The sequence below is a fragment of the Barbus barbus genome, assembly GCF_936440315.1.
Source record: "Barbus barbus genome assembly, chromosome: 8".
In the NCBI taxonomy this organism is placed as follows: Eukaryota; Metazoa; Chordata; class Actinopteri; order Cypriniformes; family Cyprinidae; genus Barbus; species Barbus barbus.
The window spans coordinates 33968421-33986603 of NC_136736.1; the positions used below are offsets into that span (position 1 = coordinate 33968421).

At 36.1% G+C, this 18183-nt stretch overlaps 2 protein-coding genes across 4 annotated transcripts; one reads left to right on the forward strand and one right to left on the reverse strand.

Moving 5' to 3' along the window:
* Nucleotides 1-5: 5 nt before the first annotated feature.
* Nucleotides 6-12252, forward strand: LOC306874131 (chloride intracellular channel protein 4-like). Of its 3 annotated transcripts, XM_079423917.1 has the most exons (7): nt 6-195; nt 387-2151; nt 8101-8210; nt 9321-9446; nt 9541-9647; nt 9736-9917; nt 10992-12252. In XM_079423917.1, exons 1-7 carry the CDS (start codon nt 134-136, stop codon nt 11151-11153), a joined length of 2514 nt encoding a protein of 837 aa, XP_079280043.1. In that variant the 5' UTR covers nt 6-133; the 3' UTR covers nt 11154-12252. The 3 variants fall into 3 exon arrangements, with proteins under 3 accessions (XP_079280043.1, XP_079280044.1, XP_079280045.1); XM_079423918.1 differs by having other exon boundaries at nt 190-906; XM_079423919.1 differs by lacking the exons at nt 6-195; nt 387-2151 and adding an exon at nt 6509-6730.
* Nucleotides 12253-12473: 221 nt separating this feature from the next.
* Nucleotides 12474-17538, reverse strand: LOC306874344 (uncharacterized protein; the record flags this gene model as incomplete). Its single annotated transcript, XM_079424309.1, has 5 exons — nt 12474-12505; nt 12599-12752; nt 12889-12929; nt 13687-14163; nt 17430-17538. 5 exons carry the CDS (start codon nt 17536-17538, stop codon nt 12474-12476), a joined length of 813 nt encoding a protein of 270 aa, XP_079280435.1.
* Between the last annotated feature and the right edge of the window lie 645 nt (nt 17539-18183).

Here is an 18183-nt window from a genome sequence, read left to right on the forward strand (position 1 = left end):
TTCAGTTAATCTGAGGTAGCAACCAGGATGGAGAATTCCAGTTCTCCACTTTAAATACCTGCCCTACCCTTAAACCGATCATCTTGAGCTGACCAGGCTCCCATTGGAGCGGATTTGAGAGGGCAGGCAAGTCATGTGGGGATCAGAATGCGAAATTGACCATAATCCTCCAGAGGAAAAAGGGGGAGAGAGAGAGTAAGTTCTAGTTTCCTCTACAGAACATAGACTGCAGAAGTAGACAGAAGAGCTTTGGTGCACAAGTTAAACAACAAGTTCTACGCAGTCATAGTGAACTCTAAACACTCTTCTAAGTTTTAAATTATGGCCCAGGCCAAAAGCGATATGAGTATCAACATGGAGTTTTCTAATGGAGCTGTCATCCACAGTCCTGTAGGGTTGTGCATGGAGATGGAAGATCGGAGGACTGGAGAGGAAGAGGAGGAGGAAGACGAGGTTGAACTAGCCGAAGAGGTGGACGAGGATATCAACATTGGAGATTATGATGGCGGAGAAAGCAACACAATGCCCTCAACAGACGTGATCATTCATAAAACAGATGAAGAGGTTATTATGGAATATGTAGAGGACCAAGTTGGCCAAGAGACAGTGGTTCTGCAAAATGAGTTAAATGCTGGAGAGACGGAGGAAGAAGAAGTGGACATAACCGACAAACTAACAACGCCTGAGCTACAGGCAACAGTTGAACTGCCAACAACAACACAAACACAACTTCCAAACGAAGCTGAAGAGCTTGGAGGAACATTGAAAGAACTGGACAAGCATCGAGCAGATCACAAGTTGGAAACACTGTATGAAGATGAAAAGGAAAGCGATGAACCACAAATGCAATCCTTGAGCGAAAGGCAGACGGAGACACAGGAACATCAGGAGCTGCTCCTGTCTGAGGTAAGAGAGTTTACCTGTAGCCTCCTTGAGAAAGTAAAAAACAAGCCCAGAGAGGATCAAATTCAGCAATTAAAGAGTGAGATACTTTTGCAAGAAGAGGAGCATGAAGAGGTGAAGGTGGAAAGTTTGGATGATGAGGGTGTAAAAAACTATGTAGATGAAGAGCCACGGACGGTTTCTAGCACTGAAGGAGAATCTATAGAAGACTTTCATGGTATTGGGGAAGAGGAAGAGCCAGCAACATTTGATAATGTTGATGAAGAGCAGTCTACAACCGAGGTGCCTTTAGTGGAAGACTATATAGCAGTTGGAGAGCCAATGCACAATGATGCCTTCGAGACAAATAGTGATGAAAAGACCACTTACAATACACCAGAAGAAAGGTTGATTGACTGGATTGCAACAGAGAAACCATCAACTGATATGATTGGTGGAACCATAGAGGAGATGGTCCAGAATTCAGATCGACTGGTGGAAAGCATCGTGCAAGAACATGAGAGACTAGAGAGTATTGAACAGGTGGTGAGTGACACCAATCTGGAGAATTGTGAAAGAATAGTAGCAGATACCGCATCAGTTATTGTCAATGGACCTGAGGAGACAAGAGGAGCTGATAAAGAGGTAGAAGGCATCGGAAGAATTCAAGATGAGCCTCAAAGAGTTGTAGAGATTACAGAAGAGCCGGTCAAGAAGGAGGAGCTTCCTATAGAGGAGGGAAGCTGCACAAAGGCGGAACAGCCACTTGATGATCCTGAGGTTGTAGAAGAGGGGGTGTGCAAGAAGCAGGAACAGCTGGCCAATAGCGAACGGGAGATCGCAAAGGGAAGTGATGCTGCAAAAGAACAGCCAAAACAAGAAGTCCCAGCACCTATAGAGGAGGGGGCGGGGAACTGGCTAGAAGAGCTCAAGTCTGTCATTGAAGATGAGTCCAGGAGGAAAGTCCAGGGGGGGCGTAAAGTCACCATACCTGCCTGGTTGAAGGCCAGTGAGAGCTCGGATGCCCATTTCCAAGAGCTGCCGAAGCCCCTCGTCAGTCGGGCCAGCAGCATGAGCGCGGGCAGTGAAGGGGAGGTGAATATCAAGGCCAAAGTTCAAGAGGTCATCATGGCGAATGGATGCCCTGGGATACCAGCTGCTATAGTTCAACAGGAAGAGGAAAACCCCCCAGAAAATATGACAAAGATGGAGACTCCAGCTCAACAGGAAGGCAATCCACATGACCTGCAGATCTCCCTCTATGTGAAGGTACTTTGTCAGATGATGGTCAAGATTTATCTGTATATTGGAGTATTAGAAGTTAAAGAGAGTGAGCGAGAGAATAGGCCTAAAACTGTAGGTCTACTAAGGCAGTATGCAATCTGAAAAATGTCAGAAGTTTTAATTTTAAGCTTTAAGGAAGGTTGTTACATAACCGTAAGTTCAAAAGTTTGGGGTCAATGCTTTTATTTAGCAAGGATGCATTACATTTATCAAAAGTGACAGTAGACATTTATAATTTTACAACAATGTTATAAATAAATGCTTCTTTTGAACTTTTCTGTCTCTGTAAATGTATCACAGTTTGCACAAAAATATGAAGCAATTAAATGTAACGTCAATAATAATCAGAAAAGTTTCTTGAGCAGTAAATCAGTATATTATTATGATTTCTGAAGATCATGTGACACTGAAGACTGGAGTAATGATGCTGAAAATACAGCTGCGCATCACAGAAATAAATTACATTTTATAATATATTTACTTAGAAACCATTTATTTTAGATTGTAATAATATTTCACAATTTGTACTTTTTTAAAATCAAATATGCCACAGCAGTTTTACTGTAGTGACAGTAGCCTATTGTTATTGTTAACTAAAACCAGTTGATAATTGAAATAAATGAACAATTATTAAATGTGACCCTGGACCACAAAACCAGTCATAAGGGTCAATTTTCCAAAATTGAGATTAATACCTCATCTGAAAGCTGAATAAATAATCTTTCCATTGGTGTATGGTTTGTTATGATAGGTCAATATTTGTCTGAGATACAACTATTTGAAAATCTGGAATCTGAGGGGGCAAAAAAATCTAAATATTGAGAAAATCACCTTTAAAGTTGTTCAAATGAAGTTCTTAGCAATGCATATTACTAATCAAAAATTAAGTTTTGATATTTTTACAGTAGGAAATTGACAAAATATCTTCATGAAACATGATCTTTACTTAATATCCTAATGATTTTTGGCATAAAAGTAAAATGTATAATTTTGACCCATACAATGTATTGTTGGCTATTGCTACAAATATACCTGTGTTACTCATGACTGCTTCTGTGCTCCAGGGTCACAAATAATTATCAATTAATAATTTATCATTGTAAAATAGTAATTATTAATAATAATAATTGAAATGAAAAAATATAAGTGATAGATATAATATATAATCAAATATTGATACTATAATAATATAAAATATTCATACTATTATAATAATAATAATAATAGTAAAATAAATATTATAAAATGTTGGTGGGAACTGATCACTGTATAGGGAGGGCAGGATGTAAACTGTCAAAAGTCAAACAAAATTCAGATATTTGTAGAAATGCTGACAGAATAATGCACTGAGTCTTAATTTAGGAATGACAATGATCAGGCTGTCTTGTTAGCAACATTAGCTTATAGTTTCCTACAATGACAGCATGTCCTTCTGCTCAGCAGATGGTGTTACTGTCACTAACCCTAATTGCATTAGTGTCTTTGCTCCACTGGTCAGTTGGTCTGTCATCCCTCTTCTAGAAAACCAGATTGTAATTCCCAGTCCAGGGCAGTGTTGCTGGAACAAGTTGGTTAAGCTGGTTATTGTTGCAGGTGCATTAACTTGATCACAGAATTATTGCAGGGTGACCTGCCGAAACCAGCATGAAAATATACCATATACTGGTAACTAATGCACTTTAACTGGCTTTAACTAGCTAAAATAAAGATGTTATTCAACAGTCACTGATCTGACGAGAAACTTCAATAGCTTAAACTAAGTTGCAAGGTGTTTTAATTTCAGTGGTTCATATCTGAAGTAGTATATCGAGGCTTAAGGTTAAAGCCAAAGTCTCAAGTCATAATTCCCACCCTGTGTTGTGATGTTCTGTATGAATGGTTGCTGCTGGTGATATAATGCACTTAGTTAATTGAGATTATTCTCGGCTGTTGTTGAGCTGATGGATTGATTGATGAGCTAAAAATGAATCTGACTCAACCCACTGCAGTGTTTCTTTCTTGATTCTAGAACGTTCCAGAACTTCCAGCAGAAAAGTGTCCTCTCAACAAACATTAGAAAAGAGCTAGCGTTAGGTATCACTTTTGCAATTAATTTCTAATGTCTTGACTTGTTTACCAAAGATTATGCAATAAAACATACTAAAAACATAACATTATGGTGCAAAATAGACGTATTTGTTAAACCTGTTTTTATTTATTTATTTAAATTGAACTATGAGTGTGTTTCGTAATCAATAATATTAATCAAGAATCTAACTTTTTCAACTGTTGACTTAAGTTTACCAAAGATTATGCAGTAAAACATGCTAAAAACATAACATTATAGATAAACAGATGTATTTAGATGTTAAATATTTATTTATTTATTTAAATTTAACTATGAGTGTGTTTCGTAAGCAATAATATTAATCAAGAATCTAACTTTTTCAACTGTTATGTTGAAAGTTTACCAAAGATTATTCAGTAAAACATGCTAAAAACATAACATTATAGATAAACATAGATGTGCTTTAGATCGTTTTTATTAAGTTCATTCAGGTGGCAAACTTTCTCTTTCTTAAAACTACAGCAATAGTTGGTTTTATCTATTTTTCTTTTTATTTATTTATGTGCAGATTCATGTATTATTCATTTAATTTAACTGTGGCTCTTAATCAAGCAAAACTACAGCAAGAGATTTGTATATTTATTGAAATAGTTTTGTTGTTTTTGTTCCTATAAGTAAAACTACAGCAATAGTAGTTTTGTCTTTATTTATTTAAATCATTATTCAATTATTATTTTTTTTTATTTACTTTTTTCAAATGTATTTTATTTTATTTGTTAGACTTTGTTGCTCCAATAAGCAAATACAGCAAAAGTAGTTTTTTTATAGTATAGTATTTTATTTTTACTTTTATTTATTTTTATATTATTTGTTAAACTTTGTTCTTAACCAGCCAAACAACATCAATAGTAGTTTGTTTAATTTATTTATTTATTTTAATAATAGTTTAATTTATTTATTTATTTATTTTAATAATAGTTTATTTTATATTTTATTTTAAATGTATTTTATTTTGTTTGTTAAACATTGTTGTTCTTAATCAAGCAGAGCTACAGCAATAGTTTTATATATTTGTTTATTTATTTATTATTTTTTAGAATTGTTTGAAACATTCAAAACAAAGACATTCTCTCACAGCCAGATTCTTGTTGTATGAAGGAAGCTGAGCAGCGGGACGTTAAGCCTGGTAAAAATGCCCTTAAATCCCACCCGTATGTTTCTGCAGAGCGATTCCCGTAACAAAGATGGCCTTTGTGCGCATTTCAACTCCCACAATCTCACTCTACATTTCAGATCACTAACAAATCAAAACAAGCATCAGTTTGTGTCTCGTGATTGGTTTGTGTTTATTGTTGTAGTTTTGCTTTGGTAACCGGGTCAAAGGGATGGATGGCATGTGCTGATAGTTATCTAATTAAAGATGCACCTGTGCCTGTGATGTGTTTTGCCTCAGCTCATATTTTTCGGAGTGAATAATGTGTTTGTAAGTGAATAGTGTAGTGGGTTAATCGTGTCCCAGCATTCCTCCACACATTAATCTGATTAACATGTTTGTTGGTCTGGGGATCGGAGCAAAAACCAAGTGCAAAAACAATATCATTCCTGAATGTGTCTTGATGCTGTGTGGTTGCTAAGGTGCTCTGGATGGTTGCTAGGCTGGTGTTTATTGCCTCACAGTGAAGTTAACATAAAATATGCCACATTATGCAATTGAATTAATATAATGTAATCGCTGTGTCGTTATACTTATATTCGAATGTGACTTATTAAATCAGGTTTTGTAGTCTGAACTTTATTTTTTTCTGAACTGACACACACTTTGACATGAGCACACAGCCTAATTAACAGCAGTAACCTCTTATAGATGAAGCTCTGCCCTATGCTGGTGATATGTTGGTCTGACTTTCCCTCATCAAAGCCTTTTTTTAGCTTGTTAATATGAGCAGTTTATCTTCAGATGACCAGACCTCACATAATCCTTCTCAACCTCCAGACTCATAAATACAGTAGCACAGTAATAAATCAACCCGGACATACAAAAACACAGCAGTAGACACATATTTACACCACTGCAAAACCCATTTGTTTTGTAATTCCCTTCATACAGTAATGCATATAGTTTATTTCTAGATTATTGCACTGGAAATCATAATAGAGATTCTCTTCATCATAAAGAAATTTTTACAATGTCTATCTGTAATAACACACATCTCATGAACAGCATTTCTATTGCTGATAACAATGAACAAACGTCTCAGTGTCTCGTCCTGCGCGTTTGACCGTTTTTTTCCACCCACAGAAGATGAAGACAGACTCTTTCCAAATTAAATCAGCCATTCTGGATGCACAAAGAACCGAGCAAAAGACATTTTTATACATGCAGAGAAAGCATTTGAGAAGCTGATTTGATTTGTGAGACATGTGAAAGCAGTGTATCTGCAGCGATATTTCACGATGGCTTGGTTTGATGTAGCAGCTAAAAAATTGGGCTTTCCTAGCATTGAGCTGTTTGTGAAGGTAAGACGCTCTCACATTGAAAAACTAATTACCTTGTTTTTCATATTTTGAGCATATGAATAGGAAACTGCAATATTTACTGTTGACTCAAAGTCTCAAACATTGTGGAGCGTATTCCTAACTAATGTGATCTGAATAAACTTATGTTTGTTCTGTAGCTGATCAGTCTAAGCTTATTTAGCTCCTTAATGGTTTTTCGTAATGTATTGTGTGGTTCAATCATTTATGGGGCAGTCGTGGCCTAATGGATAGAGAGTTGAACTTGTAACCTGAAGGTCGTATAGGTCACCATACCTGGCCACACAACACTTCCCTTTCCCTGTTTACTCGCCATCAAGTTCCAAACATGTATGTGTTTCTTCAGATGTTGAACACAAAAAAGATATTTTGAAGAATGGAGGTAACCAAAAAGTTGATGGTAGCCACTGACTTCTATAGTATGCAGAAAAAATACTATGGAAGTCAATGGCTACATCAACAAAGGAGATATTTTGAGGAATGTTGGTAAACAGCTGACTTCCATATTGTGGAACAAAATACTATAGATTTCAATGTTATGTCAACAAAAGAAGATATGTTGAAAAACATAAGTAACCAAGCAGGTGATGGTAGCTATTGACTTCTGTGGTATGGAAAAAATAATACTAATGGCTACCATCAACAAAAGACAATATTTTGAAGAATGTTGGCAACCAAACGGTTGACGGTAGCCATTGACTTCTATAGTATGGAAAAATACTCTGGAAATCGATAGCTACCATCAACAAAAGATGATATTTTAAAGAATGTTGGTAACCTAACAGTTGGCGGTAGCCATTCATAGTTCAGAAAAAATACTATGGAAGTCAATGGGTACCGTCAACTGTTTAGTAACCAACTTTCTTCAAAATATCTTCTTTTGTGCTTAACAACAACAACAACAACAAAAATAAACTGTGAAAATAGTGGAGGGAGAGTAAGTGATGATAGAATGATAACATTTTTGTCATTTAATTTATGTGAAGCAAGATGATAAAAGAAGCTTGTTTGGATTTGATCTAAATCTAAGTGTAAATTATTACACTAAATAAATACTTAAAAATATATTTCATAATATGTCAGGTATTTTTAATGACTTCTGTATTCTGGATTTTCTGTACATCTTGGAGATATTTGTCCAACAACAACAAAAAGATAATTTAAGTAATTTATATTTTAAACTTCCCTTAAAATCAGAATTTCATCAAACAGTGTCTTCATGCATTAGGAAGTGTTTGCTGTGTAGAGAAAATAAAATGAAAAGCTTCTTCGAGCCCACTGTACTCTCGTCTCGTGGAGAGCATTGATGTCTGTAATGAAAGGAATGATGGGATAATCTGTGTGTCTCTCAGGCCGGCAGTGATGGAGAGAGTATCGGGAACTGTCCGTTCTCTCAGAGACTCTTCATGATCCTCTGGCTGAAAGGAGTCATCTTCAACGTCACCACTGTGGACCTCAAGAGGTGAAGCACAGAATCCACAGATAAAGACACAACAACACACACAAGAACACACATTTCCCAATAGGACGTTCCTGTAGCTCACACCGTAGAGCATGACGCACGCAACGCCAAGGTTGCAGGTTCAGTTCCCATCAAATATATTAACTGATAAAATGTATTGAATGCAATGTACAGTAAGTCAATTTGGAAAATATGCGTAAATATAAATGTAGGACAGTTATGATTCCTAATAGGATAAAAAGCACCTGTATGATTTTAATATGTTATTCTGATAAACTTAATTATATAGGAATTTGATGGATATCAGGATCTTATTTAACTCTATTAAGATACGTTTGCTTACGAATAATGATAGGAATCTCATCTGCAATCCTGTGCACATTTCTTTAGGACGTTTTGATTATTGTTATTGAGGAGCGTGTAGTGTTGTTTTAGTACTATTTATTATAATTATAGTATTTATTCATATTCATATTTATTAATTATAGTATTTATTAATATTTTAAATTGGCTTTTTTGAAGTCTTCAGTTTAATTTTAGTTTTAATTTTTTTTTAATTTTTTTTTTGATCTCTTATTGATTTTTATTTTGTGTGTGTGAGTGTATTTAGCTTTTATTTCAGTTTTAGTTTTTGCAATTTTAGTATTTCAAATAAAATTAATTTATTTCAGTTAGTTGCCACCTGCCACTTTAACTTTTTCATGTAATATTTGTATTTATATTTGTTTTGTTTTATTTTAGCTTCATTCCAATAATAGCTTTAGTTCAGAGGTTCCCAAACTTTTCAATATGAAGGGTAATGTTGCACTATATCCAGCTATATTATATTAAAATATATTACATGAAAAAGTGCATAAATAATTAGACAAAAATGATTTATTTAATGCAAAAAAAAATGAAACTAAAATTGTTAAAACAAAAACTTAAATTACAAATGAAGATGTGCTTCAATGGAATCTTTTTTTTTTCCTCTTGTGATATGGTATGGCGGGCCAAATCAAATGGCGTCCAACTTTGGCCCACATGCTCTGGTTTGGGGCATCTCTGCTGTAGTTTTAGTTAACAAAAGCAACACTGATGATGGCAGGTTTGTTGATCCGTGTCCCACAGGAAGCCGGCGGATCTGCAGGATCTCGCTCCAGGAACCAACCCTCCATTCATGACCTTCAACGGAGAGGTGCTGGTGGACGTCAACAAGATCGAGGAGTTTCTCGAGGAACGACTGGTCCCACCACGGTACTTTCTATATCGCTTCACCTGCCATTGTCTCAGATCCTTACTACATTCCTTAATAAAAATCTTAAAAATGAACCCTGGTGCATTTTTTAAGATACCCAAAGTTAGCAGCAAAGCATCCAGAATCCAACACAGCAGGAATAGATGTATTTGCCAAGTTTTCTGCCTACATCAAGAACCCTCGTAAAGAAGCTAATGAGGGTGAGTTTAAGTGGTTTTATTGAAGACTGTGAAATTCTGCTCTCTTCTTCTGTTATTCGGTTTTGATCTGGTGTTTGTGTGTATATAGGTCTGGAGAAAGCTCTTCTGAAGTCTCTGAAGAGGTTGGATGAGTATTTGCAGACGCCGGTGGCTGAAGAAATAGATGCCAACAGCATGGATGATCCCGGTGTGTCCACACGCAGTTTTCTGGATGGACCGGACCTCACGCTGGCCGACTGCAACCTGCTGCCCAAACTACACATCATTAAGGTGCGTCTTTCCATTCCTACACTTTCCATTGCTCATTTTATGACTTTTCCTGCATTTGGGTGTATAAAACAAATCTGTCATTTTCTGAAAGTCCAAGATCTGTTAAAAGATTTTTAAATGTAACTTAAAACGAATGAATCTCATTTAAATTTCAGTTGAATTGAAAAAAGTACATAAACACATACATTTGAAAATGCTTTTGCATTAGGAGTGAAACCCTTTTGCTTTAATAATGACAAAAACATTTGAGCTGATATGAACCAAATGTGATGGTTGCAGAATCTAAAATATTTTACTGATATTACATAATAAATTTGGAAGTATAAGGTTTAAATGATTGAAATATTAAAATATTGTATATAAAATATTATATGTGACCCTGGACCACAAAACCAGTCTCACATGTAATTTTTTTGAAATTGAGATTTCTACATCATCTGAAAGCTAAATAAAAGATCTTTCCATTGATGTATGGTTTGTTATGATAGGACAATATTTGGCTGAGATACAACTATTTGAAAATCTGGAATCTGAGGGTGCAAAAAAAAAAAAAATCGAAATATTGAGAAAATCGCCAAAATTAAGTTTTGATATATTTACAGTAGGAAATTTACAAAATATATTCATGGAGCATGATCTTTACTTAATATTCTAATGATTTTTGGCATAAAAGAAAAATGTAAATTTTTGACCCACACGATGTATTTTTGGCTATTGCTACAAATATACCCCAGCGACTTGGCCCAGGGTCACATATGTGGTCTCAGGCAAGGGTTAGTATAGTTAAATTAAATTAAAATCATAAAAAAAAAAAAAAGGTTTTTGAAATGCCTTTAAATAAAAAAAAACACTTACTGAAAAATATAACAAATAAAATCTAATAAATAATAAAATAAAAAATATATAATTTTAACTTTTAATTACATTTTTTTCACACTTAATATAAATATATATAATTATATAATTGCACTATAAATATAATTGCACAAATTTTAGAGCCAGTGTTTTTGGCATGCACACATTTTTGCTCAGTTTTCCCGTTCAGATTTCCCGCCTCCATACTCTGTGTTGCAGATTGTTGCCAGGAAGTACAGGGGTTTTGAGATTCCTGCTGAGATGACCGGGGTTTGGAGATATTTGAATAATGCCTACAAAAAAGAGGAGTTCATGAACACCTGCCCTGCTGAGCGCGAGATCGAGTTCGCTTACCTGGATGTCGCCAAGAAGATCAAATAGTTCAAGATGATCAGACAAGTAGTGCTAGCTCTGAGCACCGTCACATGCTTGTGTGTGTGTGTGTGTTCGTGTGTGTGTGCGTGTGTGTGTGTGTGTGCGTGTGTGCGCTCACTGGTGGAGCTGCACTAATACTATGGTATATTGATCATAAATCAGTAGACTGGCATACGTTTTCCTTCAATCAATGGCAGGACCAGGAAAATAGTATAAGACCAGACACAGAGATATAATACTCTTAACAATCGATTTGTCTTCATAGATAATATAGATAGACATTATATTCACCAAGGCCTTGACCAACTCTCAATCACCTTTAAGCTACGGATCTCTATATTTCTGGATTTTTATTTTTATTTTATTTTTTCTGGTCAGGCCAGTATATCTTCACATACATTTTCTATTTGCATTTTCTATTTAAAGAAATCATGTTTATTTTACAATATCACCATATATGTTTAATGAAACTCTCCTGTTGTATCCTCACATGAGGCTATTATCCACACGTTTACTAATTAATGATTATAATGGATTTGTCTTTCCAAGTTTAGGATGAAACTGCTTCTTCTTTATATTTGATTGCTGTTGTTGTTTTAATCGATGCACAGAACTTGCTAAGTACGCTATTTATGCAACTATGTAACCTTGCGCGAACGCCTTATGAAGCTCTGACGAGGAGACTTTAATTAAACTAATCAGAATTCATCATTGAGTCTTCATGGTTTTTAATTTCCTATCCCCGTGATGAACGAGGGTCGTGTGAAGAATGAGATCTTGATACGCAAGACGAATGAAATGAAAGACTCTGGTGGCCCTGAACTTCTTTTGACTCGTTCTCTTGTATTCTGTAGGATCTCAGTGACCGTCACCCAAGCAACAGCAGCTCTTTGAGCAATCAGATCAATTTCGAAGGCGTAATTGTCTTTCTAGTCGGCTTGCTACCTCATCATCACCATAGTGACCTCTACGCTTGAGCTCTGAGAACTTGTGCAAATGCGAGTAAACGCAACAACGCACGTCACCCTTTAAATACTGTCTTATTTTGCAATGATCACCGAGAGAGATATCTGTAGAAAAATAAAGTTCTCTTTATTATCACAGTATTTTTTGCATGCTTTGTCATTTTTATTGGAGCTTGTAACAACGAAGATGTTGTAGATCGAAGGTTAAGAGCATTTCGTGCACAAAGTCAAAGGTACACACGTCACAGAGGCCAGAGGGGTCAGTCGTGTTATTGATGGTCCTTTGAGAAGAGTTTAAGCATCTCTGTTTGAGAACAGGATTTGTTGCTTGGTGAAACGAGGGAGAAATGGGCTGCTGATCTCAGTTCTGAGAGCAGTACTTCCAGAAGCACACTGTTTTTGGAGAAACATAAACAGATTGTTTTATTTTTATTATCATGCACATGGCAAGTTTTTGTTATCCAGACCAGTTGGTTTGCATCATACCTCGCTTGTTGGTTTTTTTAGCTGATGGAGGAGACTTTTTAAAGGCTTTTCCGTTGAGTTTGGGATCCATTTGGTCAGTGCTGGCCTTCGGTGAAATCCCAGCGCCGTCTATAGTGGTCGCTGTGGTGGATTTCAGGCTTCCATCTGTAACTGTCTGCAGGTTAGAAAACACGATTTATAGCATAAAGCACAAATTGAACTTTTTATATATTTATAAATGTATCAAAATATATATTTTAGCATTTGAACATATATTTGATATTTAATCTATTTTTAATATCTGAACATACCATTTTGTTCTTCTTCCCAGTACTTCGTCCGTTGCTATTTCCTTTGAAGAAAAGAGGCAAGATTTAATTAAACTAAATTGCATTCAATATTGTATCATTCAAAAGTTTGAGGTCTGTTAGATTTTAAATGTTTTTGAAAGAAGTCTCTTCTGCTCACCAAGGCTGCTTTTATTTGATCAAAAATACTAGTGTTATTTCAATATTATTTATATACCATTACAGTATTAATATTTTGTATTAAGATTTTATTGTTATATTTCATACTTGTTTAAATTGTAGTCAATTTTAATATGCTTTTTTTTCATTATTTTATATTTCTATTTATGTTTTAGTCATTTTAATACTTAAGCTTAAACTTTATTTCAGTTAGTTGCAAAGGCAACATTTGTAATTATTTAATTTCAAATAGCAAAACATTATTAATATGGTTTAAATTTGTATTTACAATTATACTAATAGAAATAAAAACTGTTTTAATATTATTACAATTTAAAAGAGCTGTTTTCTAAGTTAATATGTGTTAAAATGGGATTTATTTCTGTGATCTGCAGCTGTATTTTCAGCATCATTACTGCAGTCTTCAGTGTCACATGATCTTCAGAAATCATTATATTATGCTGATTTGCTGCTCAAGAAACATTTCTGATTATTATCAATGTTGAAAACAGTTGTGCCGCCCAATAATTTTGTGGAAACTGTGATACATTTTATTTTTCAGGATTTATAGATAAACAGAAAGTTTAAAAGAACAGCATTTATTTTAACCAGACGAATTGAAATCTTCTATTTTTGACACACCTCTGGTTATGAAGGTGATTCGATGGCTCAGTGTGCTGTTCATTAACTTGTGAAGCTCTTCAAGAGCACTCAGCATCTTCACCAGCTCCTCTCGAGCGGCCGGATCTGATTGGTCGGCTGCTGATGGAGTGTCGTGCTCGTTTGAATCAATCAGCTTTGAAAGTCTGAACAGTCTGTTCTTCTCCGTTTGCCGCTGGGAATCGAATGAACTGGTTGTGCGGTCAATCCTCAGAGATCCATCACGAATATCCTCGTGTCCATCAGAAAGAAGTGTTAGTGTCTTTAATGGATTATTGACACCCGTGTCTAAGGTTTTGTCTCTGATATTTGGGCTGCTTGTAATTATTTCGTCTAATGCTTTCATCGCTACGGTTTTTCCATCTCCGTCTGGAAATGTCGTCATTGGTCTGGTCTTCAGTAGCTTCTCGAAAATCTTCGTCGCTTGGGCTGCATTTTCCTCAATATTCCTCCATGGATCTGGAAGGAAATACCGACACTTTAGGGTTAAAGACTTTGGAGCCCCTTTCAGTTATGTGTTGCCACCAAAAAGCAATCCGCACTTTCCGTGGAATTTCGTACCCGCTCTCCACGTTTGCCGGGAAGCATGGAAAAGAAACAACTAATCACCTTATTAGAAGTCAGTGTACTATCAAGATGATTTTTAATAGTAAACAAACCTTTTCGAAGTAATTGAACCAATTGCTTCGCAAAAAGATTTACTGTTTCAAAGCCCTCAAAACGCCAAACGCTGATCAAAACTGTATAAATGCAACAAAACATGCATAAATATGTTGTTGTTGTTTTTTTGGCTTGTCTAACTAAATAGGCCAATTAGACTATTATTAGTGTCCTACACTGGTTCAAAGGTTCACTGTCCCAATGACAAACCATTGACATTTTGAAACAGTTGTGAAGTAACAAAGCCTGGTTTACTGAAATTATGTGACTTGGCAGTTTGATTTGCTCCAAAATACTGGTTCGAAATAAATGATTCGCAAAGGTTTCAAAGCGTCACAAAGCAGCTGCTTTAAAGGGTTAGTGAAATTAAAATTCAATCATCATTTACTCACCCGGGTGTCATTCCTAACCTGTATGGCTTTGTCTTTTTTGGAACATAAGACATTTTGAACTTTTGGTAACCAAACAGTTTCGGTTCCCATTGACTTCCATCATATGGACAAAAAACACAATGGAAGTCAATGGGAACAGACCAGTGTTCTTCAAAATATCGTCGTACGTGTTTCACATGAAAAAAAGAAAGTCATACAGATTTGAAAAGACATGAAGGTGAGTAAATGATGAAAAAAATTTTTTGGGGGGTAGGACTAACCCTTTAACCTCCATTTTTAAACTCCTTTAGAGCTCAAAGGAATGCAATTTAATTAGTTCCAGCTACAGTAAAGTGTTTGTATGTCTTTAAAATTCCAGTTTATGGTTGTTCCAGAATGATGCATCCCCTCTGAAAGGGTTTGTCTCATTTAGTGGCGTACCGATCTAAGTCCTGTTGCCCTGGAAGTGTTCCCATACCCCTAGAAACAAGTCACTGGGAATGCCAATGCACTGAAACACCATGAGAACCTTGAAAAGAGAGACATCCCAAACTTCCAACATCCCTTAAAAGGCCTTTGCTTGGCTTGGACAAACATATAACAGATGATAAATGCCTTTTGTCCGAGCAACTTTCCCCATCATCATTCTGATCTTAGAGGTGGACGCTGACAAACGCTTGTTCACACTCATGTACAAACACATGTGGAGCCGCTCTCTGCCTGCAGCCATGTTGACAGAAGTCTTGGGGAAGTCACCGAGTTGTTAGGGCGACCGCAGTGCGTCTCAGTGATGTCATAGGTGGGCTTTTTGGACTCAGAAATACAAAAAAAGACGTTTGTAAACACTAAACTTGCCATCACTCCATTAAAAGCTCTTTGAAGGGCCTCTTGATAAAATACGAGTGGTATTATCACCTTCATCAAAGGCAGTCGTGACCATTGTTGCAATGAAAAAGTGCACCAGATTCCAGACATGCATATGGTACTAAATTAGCATGACCTGAATCGTAGTGATTATTTTAGCAGTGCACTCATTATTTTAAGAACACTGTTTGTGCATGTGCATTTACTCTCAGCTAACAAAAATGTTCTAAGAACGTATTGTAACATTCCCATTAAAGTTATGAAAGCATTACTTCTGAATTTTCAAGGTTTTTTTAAACATTTTTGATTATGCGAATGTTAAAGGAACATTCCATTTTACATTTTGAGAACATTATTAAAGGTCAAATACCTTTTAAGCAAACATTCTATTAATGTTACTGGAAAAATGTTTGTTCATAACCTTGACAGAACATTCTGAAAACGTGTCCTGTTAGCTGGTTTATTGTTGCATGGTGAAGATACTGTGCACAGTGCACATCCAGGTCAAGAAGTTCTGTAAGACCATCAGAATGAACCTAAATGAGATCCGCGGAGACTTAATGACCTAATTCATAACAACGCCTGAGCCAATTTTAGCTGGAAACCTGAATGCGAAGGCAGATTTAAGGTTTGCATACACTGGAAGTGCGGACAGCACAAGACCAACAGAAGACCACAAGAGCCGGCGCCACTGGACTAATTATCTTGGTCCAGCGCCATCTCTGAGTCTGTAGGCTTGACAACAGTGAAACTAAAATCTCACAGGATGGAGAAATCACAAATGAGATCTCAGCAATATCTCAACTGTCTCCTCTACACTCTTAAAAATAAAGGTTCTTTATTAGCATCTATGCTTCCATTAATAACCTTTAACATCCATGTAAAACATCTCTTACATATGAGTTTCAGAAGAGATCTCAGCAATGTCAGAAACTGTGCTCATATGTGTCAAAATACTCAATACAAACTCAGAAATTGTTCATTATTTTTTGCAGCTCTTACTGCATGACAATCGTTGACTCATATGGGTCTTTTTTATTTCTCTGAAGGGATTTTAGGAGACACATCTGAGATGATTCTTGAAATATTCATATTCCATTAAATCTTTCAGATATGTTTGCAGGTTGGGACCATAAGGTTAGAAATCAGAGTTCCTGTATATCTGAAATTGAATTGGTCTCATAATTGATGAATTTTACTACATTAAAACACTGATATCTTCCTGTTTATTACTGTGAATCAATCTGTATGTATAAAGCGCTATATAAATAAATGTGACTTGACTTGAGTCAAAAATATTGCATGGCACTACAATGCAAAAAAAAAAAGATTTCTTAATATTTTTGACTTATTTTTCAATACAAACTTTACAAAATTCTTAAATCACGATACATTTATTTGAGGAAAATTGCTCAAAATATTACAGCTTGTTTTCTGAATGAGTTTATATTTAAAACAAAATGTCAGTGGAACAAGAAAAATAAGCTTGTTTTCTTTTTGAATTATTTTTCTTAATGCACTGACATTTTTTCTTTTTTTATGCATAAACTCGCTTAATTTTGGAAGATTGTTCAGCAAACAAAACTCAATATCTAATAGACCTAATGGTCATTTTACTTCTCAAGTAAATGTATCTTATCATTTGTACTGAAAAACTGGAAAAATACAGGGTATGAAAATTATTTTTGCAGTGAAACGCCATGAGTTCTTTTCCCAGAAGTGCATGCACTAATTAAATGTATAAATCGAATGCAATGTAAGTAGTTTTAGATAAAAGCATGAAGCCAAATGCATGAATGTAATCTGTGAGCTGGTTTTGACCTGTCTCACCTCCATCAGCTGGTTCTCCAAAAGCATCTGGTTCTCCAGGCATCAGCGGAGCAGCATCCAACACCGAAGCGACAGTCAGCAGAGCAACCGTGGTCAATAGTTTCAACATGTCCACCTTATACATTTAACCCTAATGACCTGAAGGTGAGACTGTCCAGCTGTGAATGAGAGCTAAATGAATCTCTTAGATCAATCTTCTGTCTTAAAATGGCAAATCGTACACCTGCCGTACTCTTTTGCACTGATGCGCCTCTAAGATGAGAAGGCTTGTCAAGTGTGTTGCACTTTACAGTATTTTGCGCCGCTCTTCCTCTACCGTCACAGCACATCCACCGGGCCTTTTAAAACGAGACACCCACACTGACACCGTCCAATCAGGCCGCTCATCCCTCCCTGCCACGTCCAGGCGTGGTGTGACATTTGGGGCCGTGTTTGGTGTCGGGGTCTCCATTATGAAGGTGGCGGCAGGCTGTGGGCCCTTCTGCGTCAGAGGCCCTTTTTACTCCGGCCCCTGTGCAAACACATTAAGAAGTGCCTTATCACTGCTTACACAGCAGCGCACCCGATGACTTTGTCCACTCCTCGATGGGGTCAAAAGGGCCATCCCGAATCCAGATGACGTTTGATGTGGTCGCCAATGCAAATAGCCCTCATGCATATGAGAAGAAATTAGCATGACTTGAAGTGCAGGACGCGTCTGACCAGAAAAATGAGAAAACAAATGCATTGGTCACCATTATTTCATGTGATCAAT

Coding starts and splice junctions, on each gene's coding strand:
- LOC306874131 (XM_079423917.1), top strand. CDS start 134: ATGTGGGGATCAGAATGCGAAATTGACCATAATCCTCCAGAGGAAAAA. Junction 196..386: donor GAAAAAGGGGGAGAGAGAGA/GTAAGTTCTAGT, acceptor TGTCATCCACAG/TCCTGTAGGGTTGTGCATGG. Junction 9,447..9,540: donor GAACGACTGGTCCCACCACG/GTACTTTCTATA, acceptor GCATTTTTTAAG/ATACCCAAAGTTAGCAGCAA.